The 16,704-nt window shown below is 32.8% G+C and overlaps 1 protein-coding gene across 2 annotated transcripts; it reads right to left on the bottom strand.

Moving 5' to 3' along the window:
• Positions 1-4,097: 4,097 nt before the first annotated feature.
• On the bottom strand, positions 4,098-10,077 carry LOC128181836 (glutamate receptor U1-like). Of its 2 annotated transcripts, XM_052850378.1 has the most exons (7): positions 9,927-10,075; positions 9,764-9,796; positions 6,829-7,017; positions 6,074-6,309; positions 5,816-5,907; positions 4,886-5,649; positions 4,098-4,691 (listed from the first exon to the last, which is right to left on the bottom strand). In XM_052850378.1, exons 1-7 carry the CDS (start codon positions 9,984-9,986, stop codon positions 4,623-4,625), a joined length of 1,443 nt encoding a protein of 480 aa, XP_052706338.1. In that variant the 5' UTR covers positions 9,987-10,075; the 3' UTR covers positions 4,098-4,622. The 2 variants fall into 2 exon arrangements, with proteins under 2 accessions (XP_052706338.1, XP_052706337.1); XM_052850377.1 differs by lacking the exon at positions 4,098-4,691 and having other exon boundaries at positions 4,793-5,649; positions 9,927-10,077.
• Between the last annotated feature and the right edge of the window lie 6,627 nt (positions 10,078-16,704).

Raw genomic sequence — 16,704 nt, 5'->3', positions numbered from 1 at the left:
AATTTATCTCAGGTTTGGATACATAAATTTTATAAGTTAAGGTGGTATAGGACACTTCCATGTTGTGACGTATTAATTTTTTATCGAAATAAACAATAAAATAAAGTGTAATTACATAAGTCGTTTCTTTACAAAATTGGTCACCTAACTCCGTAGCGCAGTGGGTTAGAGAGTTTACTACGAACCTGTAAGTCATGAGTTCGAATCCCGCTGGGGGTTTTACACTTTTTACCTTTTCAAATATTTTTAAAAGCCTTTTTTTGGTTAAATATTGTAAAATTTGAAAATTCTAAACCGGTGAAAGTTTTTCAGTTATATAGGCCTAGTACTTTAATCCACATTAATATCGACAGATGTCCCATACCACATTAATATTCCCCTTTATTTTTTGACTTAGTTTTGCATTAAAGTGAATATATTTACTTATATAGGCTATATACATTTATATACATTTTCTTATAACATCAAGAAACTTTTTCAGATGATTTGTCAACAGAGTAAGAAGATATGAAAAATTATGTTTTGGGGAAAAACTAAAAAAAAATGCAATAATAAAATTTTTGAATGTTATGAAGTGTTATATATATATTTTTTTTATGTGTCTGAAGTACATATCCATCATAAGACAAAACAATTTCTTTCAATTTGTTAATAGTTAACTTTTTTAAAAAATTATTTCACAAAAACATTTAAAAGTTCTTTTAAAATAGTATCACTATCATCATTTTAATATTTGATAAGTATATGTTTTGTGGTCTAGATCTTCTATTGAAAATTGGAATAAACTGTGGGTGTATAGAGCCACCTTAAAGTGTTTATCGGATGCCATTTCCGGAGAGATGTTCAAATTAAGAGAATATTTATAAATAACTGATGATAATGGATATGTGAATTCACGCACGTAGCGAGGGCAAGACTCAACCGAAAAAGCTTGACAAGCCAAAAAAATAAAATAAATTGAGAAACATTTGAGAAACATCTTTTCTGGGCCAAAAAGTGGGGGGGGGGCTGCCCCCCGCCCCACTTGATTTTACGTGCCTGGAATTGTATATAAGTTTTTAAAATACTATGGGATATTGATATTTTTCTTATTCCAGCCTTAGAATTCACGATGGCTTTCCTAAGACATCTTGCAATTGAGTGCACATGAGTTTTGAACGTTGTTATTCTAGTAAGACATACATTTAGTTTTTAGGGTGGCTATGTGGTTAACAAATATACTTATTATTTTTATTGATATGATTTTAAATGGAAAATAAATAATTATATAGTAAAGAAAATTAATCAAAATTAATCGGTTTAATATTTTAGTATTTTCTATATTTGTTTATACAGAGTCCTTGTTCTCAAAGAGATTAATAAAATGGTCTAAAATTGGCTGCAACCACCCACAAAGAACTAAAGAAATTTCCTGTCATCGAATTCCAATGTGTTTTGGACTCTCTTGATTACATGTTCATGTCAGAAATAAGCCAAAGAGGTATTACAATATCACGCCTGAGTGGATGACAGTAATAAAAACAACCGCAATTTTTTCTGTAAATTACTTAAATTATTACACACCATTTTTCAAAAGTCGAAAACAGAGGTTTTGTAATTATTATAAAATGCATTGTATTGTAATATAGTAGATGTATTATAATTATGGTTTAATTACATGTATTATATATATGCGCAAGCACAGTATAAAACCTATCGATTCCGACAATTAAACCCTATGGTACATTAGTTCGTTTGATTTCATCGTGTACTAGTATATAAATAGTGCCTGTTTGGGAGGGTAACAGTTGAAATTGACACCCCGAGAAAACCATTGTCAACCGACGCGAAGCGGAGGTTGACAATGGTTTTCGAGGGGTGTCAATTTCAACTGTTATCCTCCCAAACAGGCACTATTTATTTTGTTATACTGAATGTCTTAATTTTTAAGAAAATTTTACTGCTTTTATATAGGAATAACGCGAATTCTACAGCGAACCGTACGCGCATAATTTTCGCGCATGTAACATTTTTTAATGTTACCCGTTGCTAAGTGCGTTGCTAATGCTGAGGGTAATAGAAAATATTATTAACTGCGTCTTAACCAATCAGATTTCAGTATTTAACATGAAAGTATAACAATATTTAATAAAACATTTCTGTTTTGTTTTAGAAATCAAAATATACGTACAGTATACGTATAATAGTCTACAAGTATTTTTGTATGTCAGTATGTACAGAAGCGTGATACTTGAACAAATGCATTTTCCAGTGTCTTTGACGGTGATAACATTACGAATCATCCATCAATGACGCATGTACATGTATCGTGAGGCGCACACGGGATTTGCCAAATTATACAAATTGAAAATGACGTAAAATTACCAACAACGTAATATTAGACAAAGCAATGAGTGAAAATTATTTGAATATACATGTAAGCACTGTAACAAGGAATCATTCTTTTAATATTATGAGATGATCAAATACAGTCGAGCGTGATCAAATCTATTATAAAGGCCCCTCGGGCTTTATTGGATTTGATCACCTCATAATACTAGAAGAATGATTCCTTATGCTTAAAATATACTCATGTATGATTCAATAAAGCATTTTCTAACAAACAAAAAAATATTCAACAAGTAAGTGCTTCGATCAGACAGCATTCTTTAAGGTGAATGGGTGATCATTCTTTTTTAACTTTAGGCTTTACAGGTAATTAGTATTCACGTTTATACAATAAATATACCTTACAAATGCAAGTGGAACAGGAGAATAGACAATATACTTAAATTATGGCAATAATTCATTTCGGTATTTTAAACTATTACATATTTATATACTTTCCAAGTTTATTCATTATTTTTACATTTTCTGAGCTTAAAAATGCACAAGTTTGAACATCGAAGGTCTCCTTCAAAAATAAGGTTTAATATATTTTTTACGAAAAATATCATACGAAGGACACAGCAATATAACATGAAATTCAACTTCCACACAATTAATAATACAATATATACATTTCTCTGATTCCTGGTGGTTCTATTTAATTGACTAGTTTCAACAGTTCTATCTTCAAATCCGAATATGATTTTTATCTATAAACTTTATTATTTATTTAAGAACAATATTTTGGGTTTTAAATTTGGATATTTTTGCTACATCTTTTTACAGTACTCTTTGTCGCAGGAGATTCATGTGGTCTAAAAATGGCTACGGCCATCAAGTCCTCTTATTAAGGTGGAATAACACATCACAAAATGGCTGACCGCTGATCAAAACGACATTTTATTAAAAGGATTTTATCGACTGCAACATGTAATTTACTCCATAGCCGAGTGGATAGTGTCAGACTTGTGAACTGAACATCCCGAGTTTGAATCCCGCAAGGGCTTTGGTTGTTACTTACTGAAATAATTATTTTAGATATTCATTTTTTATCCCCAAACTGCAAATGTTTTGCTTATTTGACACATGTACCGTAATATCATTATATCTTTCATTATCAAATAATGTCCTTTAAATTTGAGTGACTTTTTTCCATGAAAATAAACACAAATGGATGCAGTTTATCTACATCAATAGCAATAACTTAAAACAAAAAAAATGACTGTATCAAAATAATATACGCATTTATTCAGACATCATCATATAAATTTTCAATGCTTTTCTATATCGTCCAATGTTTACATGTACACAAAACACACATTCATGGTTTATATATCAGACACTCCTATTAGTGAGGTTTCTATAACAGCCTCTCTAGACGTAAGTACACTCATAAAAGCACAAAACAAAAACGAAATTTCGTAAGAAGTTAGACCATGAGTGTCAGCCCCTTGATACGGACATAATTCACTTACTCCGACATAGTTTATATAGGCGCCAACAAAACAAAAGTCTATAGATCTACAACATACGTTTTTTAAACATTTGCCAAGCAACATCCATGGACTAAAATACAAAGTTATCATTTGCAAGTATACATGTACATATGTGTTCTTAAAACAAAGATTACATATTTTTCAGCTTGATATATATATATATATATATATATATATATATATATATATATATATATATATATATATATATATATATATATATATATATATATATATATATATATATATGTAAACCAGTTGCAATTTACGAAGACGTTACCAAAAAATACGTTTTCAAGCTTACATTCATATTCATGATGTACCTCAGCTAATCATACAGTTCAAATGCGCGCTCTCGATGACAAAATCCTTTATCAATTTCGACCATACATATACATATTAGAACTAACCAAGTTCAATATTGTTAAATACTAAAAGGCATTAGAATTCGTGGTCTCATAATTTTTGTGGATTTCGTTGATATTTATCATTTTATACACGAACATAACTCCCCATCAAACGAATTATGAAACATGCAGCATATTAATCATGTATTAATTATCCTAGCAAGTCAACAAAATTAAGTTCTTATGAACCTGTGAAAATATTGACAATCCACATTAACTGCATGGTCCCAATCAAATTTAATGATTTAACGGTATGTGCTTAAACCTAATATCTATTCTTGGTCATATTTTTTAATGGAATCAAGGTATAAAACATGCATGTGTCCTTTTTATGACGTCATTCCCACCAGGTTTACTGCATGTCGTCAGTTATTGCTTCAAATGGCTGTTTGTCCGTTCCCCCTCTCCTGTTTACCGTTTTCTGCAAAAGAAAAAAAGCATCTTTCAATTTTCCCATTGATAAATCAGTCTGATAGTTTTAGACTTTTTTCTTCATGTATTAAAATTAATAACGGGCTTGTCTCAACGATTTCATTTTTAAATTTGGTATTTTGACCATTCAGTGATCTTTAACATTTTAAACGAATCAACAAAGAACCTGGGTGCATAGTTTACCTGAACTCTCCTCTCCGTACAGACATCAAAGACCAGCAGCGCAATGGACACAGCAATCCCGACAGCCAGTAGTATAAACATGCTGCCGACCTTCTCCATCGTCAAGGCATCGCTCTGAAACAAGAACCCGGATGCGTCCTTCTCCATGTTGAAAGACCTCATGTACGCCAAATAGTCGTCATAGAAATCGGTATCACAGTCACCGGTTGGCTTCAGCCATTTATCGATCAGTTCCTGGATTTCTCCATCGGTCTTTAGCTGTATGATGGCAACGTCTAAGTTTCGGCATATAGTAGTGTTTGCAGTGCACCCGAAGGAATAGGTTTTCCGTATAGATGAGTGGTGAACCAGCATAAGATCACACGGTAGCTTCCCTACGGTGAGCCTTGCAGGTATTTCCTCCATGATAAAGGCGTATCCACCACCGCTGTCCCGAACTCTTTTAATGCCATCCTCTGAACTACTCGTCATCTGATCGGGGTTATCTTTCAGATGCTTGCCTATTTTCTTGTCCACTTCGTCCTTTGCTTGTGTGAAGTATCTGTACGTAGCGCCACCGTTCACAGTTCCAAACTTGATGCCGCTTTGTGACGCAAGGCCCTCAAACGAATGTATGGGATTGCTTGGGGTTTGACGTTCCCCTCTCAACATGTAAACAGCGTATGACGTTGCCCACGTGACGTAGAGAATGACCAAAAACAGAGACCAGAATGCAATCAGAACTCTTGAGGCTCGGGAAGTGGTGTTTGCAGGTGCGAGGCTTCCTGTTTCAAAGATAATTTCAGGGAAAAGATTGTCAAATCATTTTAAGTCATTGTCTCAACCCCAGGAGACATGTCATTCTTGCAAATGTAAATGTCTTTCATAAGTTTCAGAATAGTTGCAAAAGACAGAATTAAATGGTAAAAGTGTAAAATTGGAAGCATTTACCTTGTAAACAGAATCTGTAGAAAATAACAGGTACTGCGCGAGCAATGTTTCTCAGCATACTTGGGTCAGCCTCGTCTTCCATAGGGTCAAAACTACAGAAAGTTCAAGACTCTGTTCAGTAAAACAACAATGGCCAAAGAAGAAAATTCAAATTACTCGCAACCAATGGTTTTTTTTTTTAAGAAACGGAATGTGTTTCTTGTAAAAGGTATACATGTTCTATCATTGACTATAGTGAGATGACTTACTAGTACTTACTGTATAACGACACCATAGAGAACGGGAACAATTAAACACGCAACCAACAGTGTGATCCAGACCCCAGGAGCAAAGGGCTCCAAGAAGGTGACGAATCCCTTCAGTGCATGCCACCCCCTCGTATTTGGTCGCTTAAGGACGATGGAAAGTCCTGATTCCATAAATGGATGAGACAGATCTATAGCTTTCGCTCGCTCAGCTGTCACGGTGAGAGAGGCAGCAGCAATGTCTGCAGTCTGCAAAGAAAAGAGGTGGCTTACGTTAATTCGACTGAATCGCTGCATAGTGGTCATTACAAAACCCGCTCTTTGGCACTCAAAGTTTGAATTAATTTGATTCCAAAGCGTAATAAGGTGACTTTTATCTGCAAAAAAGGAATACGTGTAATAGTATTTGATCTCTTTACATTGGTAACTCTAGATATGTTTCTATCGCGCCTTGATACGAATCAGCCTATGTATGCCGGGTGATATTTTGAATTCACTGAAAGTTGATCTTTTTAAAAACTTAGTGAAATTGCAATTGATAGCAGGAGGTGATTGCCCTTTAAATCAACTTTACTGTTGTATTAGGAAGTTGCAAACACGTGAATTTTTTCCTGTAACTTTTGAATTCGGGAATTATTTGTTTATTTGCTATCCGAAAATTTGTATCCGTCAAAATACTGATCATCGAGAGTGATCAAACGGCAATCTCAAAATCAGCTGGCAGTGAGCCTTAAGACAAGGGAACTTCGAACACAAACGTGGATTTACCCCTTTGACAAGTTCCCCGATCAATCCGGTCCAGTTGCCGTCCTGACGCTTTGAGCCATACTTAAAGTCTGCTACGTGTTTCATGTCAAAGGTCACATTGAGCACCGGCTCTATTTTCTTCAGAAGATCCGGTATAAACCCGTCAAATTGGGCAGATCCTCCCTGCTTCTGGATAACAAACGGTTCCTCCTGCAAAACAAGAGATGAAACTTTCAAAGAAAATATGTCTAATTGGTTATTTTTTTTAATGCCAAAATCTTAGACATACGATATATGTAGTCTATTTCAGTAATACCTACAAAGGTATAGTATACATGTATCTTTAGACATTATAAAAAGGCAAGGGTACCCGTTCATATCTATGTATACCTAAACTAAATTTAAAAAAAGAAATTGTTTAATAGTATTGTATTATACATGTATCTTGGACATTATAAAAAGTTGGGGGCACCCGTTCATATCTATGTATACCTAAACTAAATTTTAAAAAAGAAATTATTTAATAATATTGTAATATACATGTATCTTAGACATTATAAAAAGTCTGTTCAAATCTATGTACACCTAAACTAAATTAAAAAAAAACTTGTTTAATAAGTAAATATTTTAAAAGCAATGGAATTAGAAATACGACACGATAGTATTATGATACCAAAGTAATTAAATGAAACATAGCCCACGCGATGGAGTGTTTGCTTACAAGTACGTGCCGTCAGTGGGGAATAAGTGTCCTAAGTCGTTTAAATAACAATAGGTTTTATTGGGTTTTTTTCTGTAGCTTCAGCTCCTTCAAAATAACTTCATCTGGTCACGAATAATCTCGAAAACAGCCCGCATTTCCTCCCATACCAGCTTTGATTTGCAGGAATTCTTCTCTCAGACAGTGCATGTCCCTGCGTGACTTAGATTCATCGAGGCAATATACTACGTAGTAGGATTTTAAATATCCCGTTTCGCTTCCAAATTTAAAAAAGACAAAAAACAATGGCAGCTGAATTGTGTTGCGTAAACATGATGTGTTTCCTATTGTTCTTGTGTAGATTTATATTCAATTAATGACTTAAGCTGATTAATGGTTATCGTGTCTCAGAACTAGGTTTAAGGGGGATGTTAAGACATGCACGATTTGTATATGTGGCCACTTTCCCTGATTGAAGCCATGTGAGAGTACATATTAAGCTTGATACCTCAAAACGGCAGGCGCACATCCACAAAAAAAAATAAACGAGTTTTTTTTCAAAATTCGATCAAAACAAAGCCTCCAACGTATATTAATGCATAATGAATGATAAAGTATCTTTCGATAATGCCATATTATGTACATGTATTCGAAAATGATATTCATACAAAGATCATCTTTCAATGTTAGAGTGTTGCTATTTGGCCGTCACAATGTGATATCAACTCAACGTCCATTTTCATGTTCTTGGTCATTAAAACCTAGTTCTGGTAAAGTTTATCTGTTCCCATAAAATGACGATTTACCAAAAACTGTACCTGGTGAACTGATCGAATTTCTTACTTTTATAAGGTTTTTAACCCATTTCCATACCAGACAACAACAAATTTGCATATGAGTAGTTTCAATTTAAACAAAAAATAAATGTCTCTCGGTTGCTCTTAATGCAATAAATTTCCCCCAGTTCACATAGAACTTACCTCAATCTACCTTGTTTACCGTAAACGTGAAAGGTAGCTATGGTTTATGTAGATTTCACATCAGTATTTTGAATAGTTTCTGTTTGTGTACCTAAGATATATCATATTTGCGTGTTTTAAGCAAAGGCCATTATCCAACCGTACGCGTCGTCGATTACTACGGCCAAAACTCAGCCATAATTTCTGGGCCATCTACACACTAGTGAACATGTTTCAACTTCGAGGACGTTATTTCGCAATAAAGAAGTGCATCTTGAGTTTATCCAGCGCAATTTCAACATGATACATGAACCTGCCATTTTATCGCATGGAAACCTTTCAGTTATAAAATGTACTTAAAAATGAAAACAAGTGAAAATTAAGTCTTCATTTACTCTATATTTGTCTATTGCTAAGTTTATATTCAATTGCAAATTACATGTATAGTGTACTATTTAGATGTATTTTTCCAGGCAGATCCCCCAAACTGCCCAAAAGTGCTATCCTGAATCAATGTACAATATGCGTAGATATTTATGCGTTGTTCGTCGCTATAGGTGCATTGCGTATATAATTTTCAAAATAATATGAATGAAAGAGCTAAGAGATCAATTCCATTTTGACAAGTATATTATGCCAAGTTACATATTAAATCCTGTTCCATTGTAGTAGTTCGAGAAGTCGTATAAAGAACACGTATGGATATATTCACTTACGACATCCATTAAAGGATACGTTTTGTCGTGCTGCCGTGTTCACCAGGTAGATTATGCACCCTTTTTATCTCTTACGTGGCAAATAGTGATTTGAGTGAAAAAATCCGTTACTCTGATGACGAGTGTATGGTTGTACACACCCTGGTGTTTTCTTAACTTTCCTGGTTTTTTTCTGATTCAAATAAATGGGAGAGGGAAGCATTTTTATGTAACAAAGTGCAATTTAGGCTTTCCATGGCCACGTCAAAGGTCCTTGTGCGGATTTAGAATGGGTAAGCATCTCCCTCCCCCGTTGATGTAATGAATTTTGGCCTCCCCCCTTCCAACCGGTCAATCAATTTCTCCTTTGGACCCCTTCCCGCACACCACACCGTCATCGCCCCTGGATCATTCTAGATCCGCGCGGGGAGTCGATGTGTTGCCAGGACTATGTACTTTCATAAAGTCATTTGATCATGGTTTTTAATGGTACTTATATGCAGAGACACTGTCATGCATGCATTTTGTACTATTTATAGAACTAACAAAAAATAAGTACAGGTACACAAAACTTAACTAAAGTTGATTCCAAAAATACGTACCAGGATCGTGGTAACTTTGTAAACAGTCTGTCCCTGCGGGGGTAAAAAAAAGAACATTATGAATAACATATATGCATAAATATTGCATGCAATGTTACCGAAATTCTATTTTGATTATGTATTTGGGTCGAAAATGCATGTATACTAGCTAGCTAAGACTTACTGATGACAATGAAACTTGGAGAAGAAGAAAGAAGACCGAGGGCACAGCGTATATCCCCATACTTCACTCCTTGTGTACACGCACTAGTTATGACGAAGATCTGTATAGTCAGTGCACAAGGCTAAGGTCGTAAACAGAGCTTTAAATGTACGACAGACAGTTTCAACATTAATTCTCCCCCCAAAAAAATCGATAAACGGGGTGCATGCATTGTCATGCAGGTATTACGATAAGGTCAATAGAATTTTTATTTAAAAGCGGCATAGGGTTGTAAATTGCTTAGGGAGTTTTAAGTAGTTTCGGATACGTCTATGGAAAATTTGAAGTAGTTAGTGATATTTTTATACATGAACTATCTCTATAAATTTTTATTTGGTTGGCGATGACAAAGGGGCAATTATTTTCAAACTGTTTTGTGCCATGAACAAATTCGTATATGAATAACAAACAAATACGCTTTCCGTTGTGGTTTATGCGGGTAGAAAGGTAGCAAGCATTGCATATATTTTTTGCAAGGATTGTTACCTTCATAGCCCGTATGAACAAACACAGAAACCATTTTAATATTCAAATCTTTCCTTGGATCATTCTTCAGTTATCATATAAAGATTCTAAATCCTATTCTTGTTGATCTTTGCGTTACATTGAAGGAACAGCCAACTATTCCATTCATGGAAAATTAATTTGAAAGTCTGACGTCAGTGCATGTTGTACGAGCTTTCGTTGAAGATTCGATCGTTCGTGAATTATTAGGGCACTAGATGATAACCCGCACAAGTGCGGGAATTAACACTTTACAAATTATTATGATATAATGCTTAATATGTTGAACCATATTTTTAGACTTTGTCCGATTTTTTCCTTATCTTATTTTTTAAAATTGAAATAAAAAAAACAAAATGCTTTTTATTGTATTTATTTCAAACCGGTGAGTGGGTGTTTAGTGTATCTTTCTCTAAATTTGATTCTTTAGTTCTATTTCAATATAATTTCTATTTCTGTCCCAAATAAGAATTTCAGATAAAAAACAATCTGGAGGGAAGGGGGCATCCTATTAAACTTTCCCGTTATATGCACACATCATTTATCCATATAGACGTAGAATACAATAATCTGTTCATTAATGTTTACAAATTAATGTCTAAGTCTGTCGTGGTTTAAAAATCTATGAAATTAAAACACGCTAGATTATGCAATGATATCAATTAGTCAACACGTTTCTGGGCACCCCGCTCTAGAAAGTTCTTTCCATTAGTACTAAAGTCGCAATAATTGTTTCATTTTCTTTTTTTACTTTTTGTATTAATTGAAGTTCGATCCAAGGTATCTCCCTGCGATGCATGATAAACTTGTCCAACACTTTTCGTTAATTAGTCGATCCGCGTTCTTGGTTACCCCGTTCTGGAAAGTTCTATCCCATTCTCTCACCAGATGCCGTGCTTCGCAAGCGAATGAGCATCAAAACTAAAATCGCCCACGAAAGAAACGAATTGACTCATTTTATTTATTCAACATTTGTCAAATCTTAACTTTTATGTATTCTCTAAATAGGCTCACAATAAATATTTTCATTTTACGTAGGCCTAATCATTTAATATTATTTCATTGCAAGTATGTATTTTGATCGAGACAATCCGTGACTTTGATCCGCCAAAGCGTGACCACCACCTTACTCTCATTTTTGCTATTTTGAGCTTGTTTTTCGAAAATGAATGTAGGTTTTTGATTAATTTCACAATTACAACTTATCAGTTAAAATTCAGTTATACCTTACGGACATCATCACACATGCGTCGAAATACCAAAGGTGTAAGCAAGTACTCTGGTGGAGGCATTTTGTAGTTAATTTGCAAAGTGCCTTAATTTATAAGTAAAGATAAGCAATATCAAAAGTGTAGAATAAAACAATATTTATCAAGTAGTATCATACATACATTTTTGAATACTATGAACACTACTACATAACATTTATTCATTCGACGACAATAAACTGGGTAGATTGTCGATAGCTTTAACAACACAACATTTGGTGTAAATAATGATTTGATAAATTGCTTCAAAATGTTTTTATTAAGTTTATATATAATGATGTAATGTAGATTGGTCTTGTTACTTGAATGGAATGTACAATTGTGCAATTTTTACCCTTATAACACTCCTCCATATTTGGTCAGGTTGTAAACTTATTCGTTTTGACAAGTTTTAACCACATCTTATTAGTAAGACAAGCTTTATTTTTGCAATGGTTGCATAAACTTTAAGGCAGTTGACAATACTGGAAATCATCAAATGGAGGTTATAAAGGAAGACTGCAATTTTACAATCATACTGTCCAACCGCCTTACGACAAACCATGGCACCGCCTTGAAAATTGATATAGATTATAGCGTCATACAATACTTTGACCTTTGCAAGAAAGTTTCATTTTGACAAATCTCTTGCTGCGGGGATGAAGCACCTCGATAAAACAACTAAAAACCAATGAACTAATTTGTTGTGCACAAAAATACAATAAAAGTTTAAGAGAACAGAATTATCATGGCCATTTTAAACCTATATCGATCATCTTATATACAAAGAGCTATGTACATGTATATATACCAGTATATAAGAAAATGTTCAAAATTTAAGGTGGCTCGACACACTAATGCATTATTTGATGGATCAATGAAGAATTCTCTTTGAGAAATGATTATTCAAAAATGACACCTATATCGGCCTCTGATTATTTTATATGAATTTTTTTGTATTTTTTTTATAAAAACCGGAAACATCGTTTTAGCTGCGAACAAGATATATTAGAGCTAAAAATTTGTTATCAATTATTGCACAATACAATTATCTATAAATACATATCAAAAACGGCCAGATAAACTTTGAAATATTTTTGTAAAGAAAATATTTATGAAAATGAAAAAAAAAGATTGTAGATATTTTTTAAATCTATGGATAAAAACTGCAGATAAACTGTTACTCGCATTTAACAATTGCTGTACAATCATATTTCAACAAGAAATTGAAACCAAATAGTGAAATTAGAGTATAAATGGAAAATTTTAAAATCGAACCGATCCCGATTGTAATTAAACTGATCCCGAACGAAATCACATAAAGTTAGAATGAATCAGAATTTTGCAAAAATTTCAGTTTGTTTAGCTGTAAAATGGTTTCGTCATTTACTAACTTTATAATTTATATCAATTACTTAGAAAAAACTGCAGTATATTTGTAAAATTTCAATTTTAAAATAATTCTGATCGGGATCAGTTTTTTTCAATCGGGATCGGTTCAAATTTGATAAATAGCAATTTTTCCAAAATTTCGCATTTTCATTTCAATTTCTTTGTAAAATATCATTGTTTAGTAAATAGTTTATGTGACTACATGTTATTTTTAAAATTTTATCCATAGATTAAAAAGATATTAAAGAATTACAATTTTGATTTTCAGAAATATTTTTTTAATTAAAAAATTAAACACTTGACCAAACGATCTTTGGCATGAATTTATTTATAATTATATTACACATTAATTGACAACAAGTTTTAAGCTCTAATATATTCTGTTTGTCTGCAAAACAGTTTTTCCTATTTCACTGAAAAAATACAAAAAAATTCGTATAAAATAACCGAAAGCCGATATTGACCTCTGTTTTGTGGAATCATGTTTCAAAAAAGATTCTCTATCGATCCATAAAATAAAATTTTGGTGAGTCGAGGAACCTTAAAGCTAAAATAGTTGAAAATTTTCTTGCCTAAATTATAGTTTGTAGCTTAAAAAACATTTTAATAATTTAAAGCATACATGTATCTGACGGCCAATTTGTTTACCATCCAGCTTCCTTAACCAATTATCTATTGTTTCCCTCCAAAAAAATTACTACAATTTTGTCTTTATGTGCCTAAAATTATTTGTATTTGTCTTCGTTGATCTCAAACAAGAAACAATAGCAATTAGCAAGCCACGTATTTAACATTTGATATATCAATATTGCAGTTATAAAAATCATATTCGAAAGCCAAGTATTCGAATCGATTCGTCTCACTTTCATCTTAGAAATGAGAATAAAGTATAATAGTGTCAAACGTGCGAACGATCCTTCGATACTCTCAGTCCTTTGATTCTGTAATACGATAAGTGGGGGAAGTGGTTACCTTGCATTACCGACTCACAAGGATATGGACAAAAGCCTCGGAAATAATCCCATTACATTTCAAACCACTGATGTCGACCTTCAGGCGTCTTGGACATGACATCCAACAAATTTATTTTATGGCTTTTGAATATGAATGTTACACTCTAATTGTGTATTTTCAATGTTCTTGTGTAAACACATTTTTCAAACTTGTGTACGTTTATGTCCTTTTGTAAATAAAAATACCCCATGTGTGTGCACGTGTATCTCTATTAAATTGTAAATATAAATGTCATACGAACTGTGTATTTTGAGATGAATAATGAATACTGAATTGCAAATACCCCTTTCAACATGCTTCACAAAGAATTTTAATACAATGAATTAAATTTTCATGATCAGAATTCATTCCAAAATGAAGAATCATTTTGTACAGTTACTTTTATGGACGAAATTAAAATATACTTAAACTTCAAATGAACATCTGTTTATTATAAAAATCAAAATCTATTACAACTTTGGTATCATTTTTGGTATTTTCATATTTGAGACAAATAGAAATACTCTCTCTCTCTCTCTCTCTCTCTCTCTCTCTCTCTCTCTCTCTCTCTCTCTCTCATAATTTTTATAGAAATATTATTGCACATTTTCTGTAAAAAAAAAAGTACATTTAAAAAAAGATAAAGTAAAAGTTTCAATCTCACTGTAATTTCAGATTTTCAAATGTTATTAATTTTCCGTTTTCCTTTCTCTCGAACATTGAATTGTACAATTGTTTTTCTGGCTGATAGTTAAAATTTTACAAAAACAAAATTGTTTCGATAAGATTAAATTCATGTACGATTTGTTTGGCTGATGCCGCTGTGTTAATGTCCAAATTAGCACATCCATACGGCATCCACACAAACATCCTTTAATAATTCATTTGTTTGCGTCCAAAATTTATCTACCTATAATTAATATTACAACGACCTCCGACGCTACGTGTCTCATTCAGAGAGAGAGAGAGAGAGAGAGAGAGAGAGAGAGAGAGAGAGAGAGAGAGAGAGAGAGAGAGAGAGAGAGAGAGAGAGAGAGAGAGAGAGACAGACAGACAGACAGACAGACGGACGGACAGACGGACGGACGGACAGACAGACAGACAGACAGACAGACAGAATTTAATTTTGCCTGTAAAATTAACGCAATATGAATGAATTCTAATATGTAATAATAAGCTATACATACTTTGAATTTTAGTATGTAATTTCAAGTTATACACAAAATATCTGTAATGAAATTTATAGCATGAAAAAGAACCCTAGGACCTTTTGGAAAATGTTACATGAATTAGACAATATTCAGAATATGCTAGAAACTTCCTCGCCCGATCTTCCTTGTGAAACATTTCACCAATATTTTCAAACACTGAATACAGCAAAAAATAGAAAGTTATTCAAAAATTTATTTCTGGACTATTCTATGACACTTCTAATTAGAGAGGTATTTTTGTAACTTCAAATTTGGGGAAGCTTTTTAATAGAGTAACTAATTCCAGATTACTTGATTTAATTGAGGAATCGTCACTAATCAGTGAAAATCAAATTGATTTTAAGGAAAAGGGCAGAACATCTGATCACCTTTTTACTATTAAAACTCTATCTGAACATAGATCTGAAACAAATATAAACTAAGGTTTAAACAGCTTTTCTTGATCTTTGTAAAGCATTTGACACCATATGGAGAATAGGACTTTTCTACAAACCTCTACAATCTAACATACCTACCAACATGTTTAATATAATATTTTCCATGTATTAAAAATACAAAACTAAGATAAAGTTTGCAAATGGTCTTAGTAAATCTTTTCCATCTGAGTGTGGGATTAAACAAGGAGATATCTTAAGTCCCTGTCTTTTTAACATTTTCATTGATGGCATTGTTGATGAATTGAAGACAGGTAATTGCAATCCTGTTCACATTGGTGATATCTCTGTAAACTCTTTATTATATGCTGATGATATTGTATTCCTATCTGAAAGCAAATGTGAGCTACAGAACTGGTTAAATTCTTGAAACATATTGTTCCAAATGGAAATTACATGTCAATGTTGAAAAATTAAAAGTTCTTATACTTGATTCAAATGGTAAATCATGTACCGATAAACCTACATATAATGAAAATTTACTTAAAATTGTGTTAAAATATTGTTACCTTGGTTTGACTTTAAAATGTAATGGAAGATTTTAACTTAGCTTCAACAGTTCTCATGGAAAAGGCTAGAAAAGCTTACTTTAAGATTGAGAAGACAATTGGACTAGATAATCCCTGTAAACTTTTAAAAAAATTATTTGACCGGGTAACAGTAAATACAAAATTTACGACACATTTGTCATGTCGTAAATTTTGTATTTACTACCACCCGATAAATTCAAAATTAACAACATGGCAATAGTACCACCAGTCCTTTTCTATTGTAGTGAAATATGGTGTTTATTTACTTATATTGATGAAAATTCTATTAAAGAAAAATTTCACATGAAATTCATTAAGGAAATTTTAAGTGTACACAGTAGAACTACTTAATGCTCCTTGCAGGGCAGAACTAGGTAGACTACCTTTATGGACAAGAATACATTAACTTTTTTCAAGAATCAAGTTTT

Source organism: Crassostrea angulata, chromosome 4 (assembly GCF_025612915.1).
Source record: "Crassostrea angulata isolate pt1a10 chromosome 4, ASM2561291v2, whole genome shotgun sequence".
In the NCBI taxonomy this organism is placed as follows: Eukaryota; Metazoa; Mollusca; class Bivalvia; order Ostreida; family Ostreidae; genus Magallana; species Magallana angulata.
The sequence above is the reverse complement of the archived record's forward strand: the minus strand, read 5'-3'. Positions and strand labels throughout refer to the sequence as shown.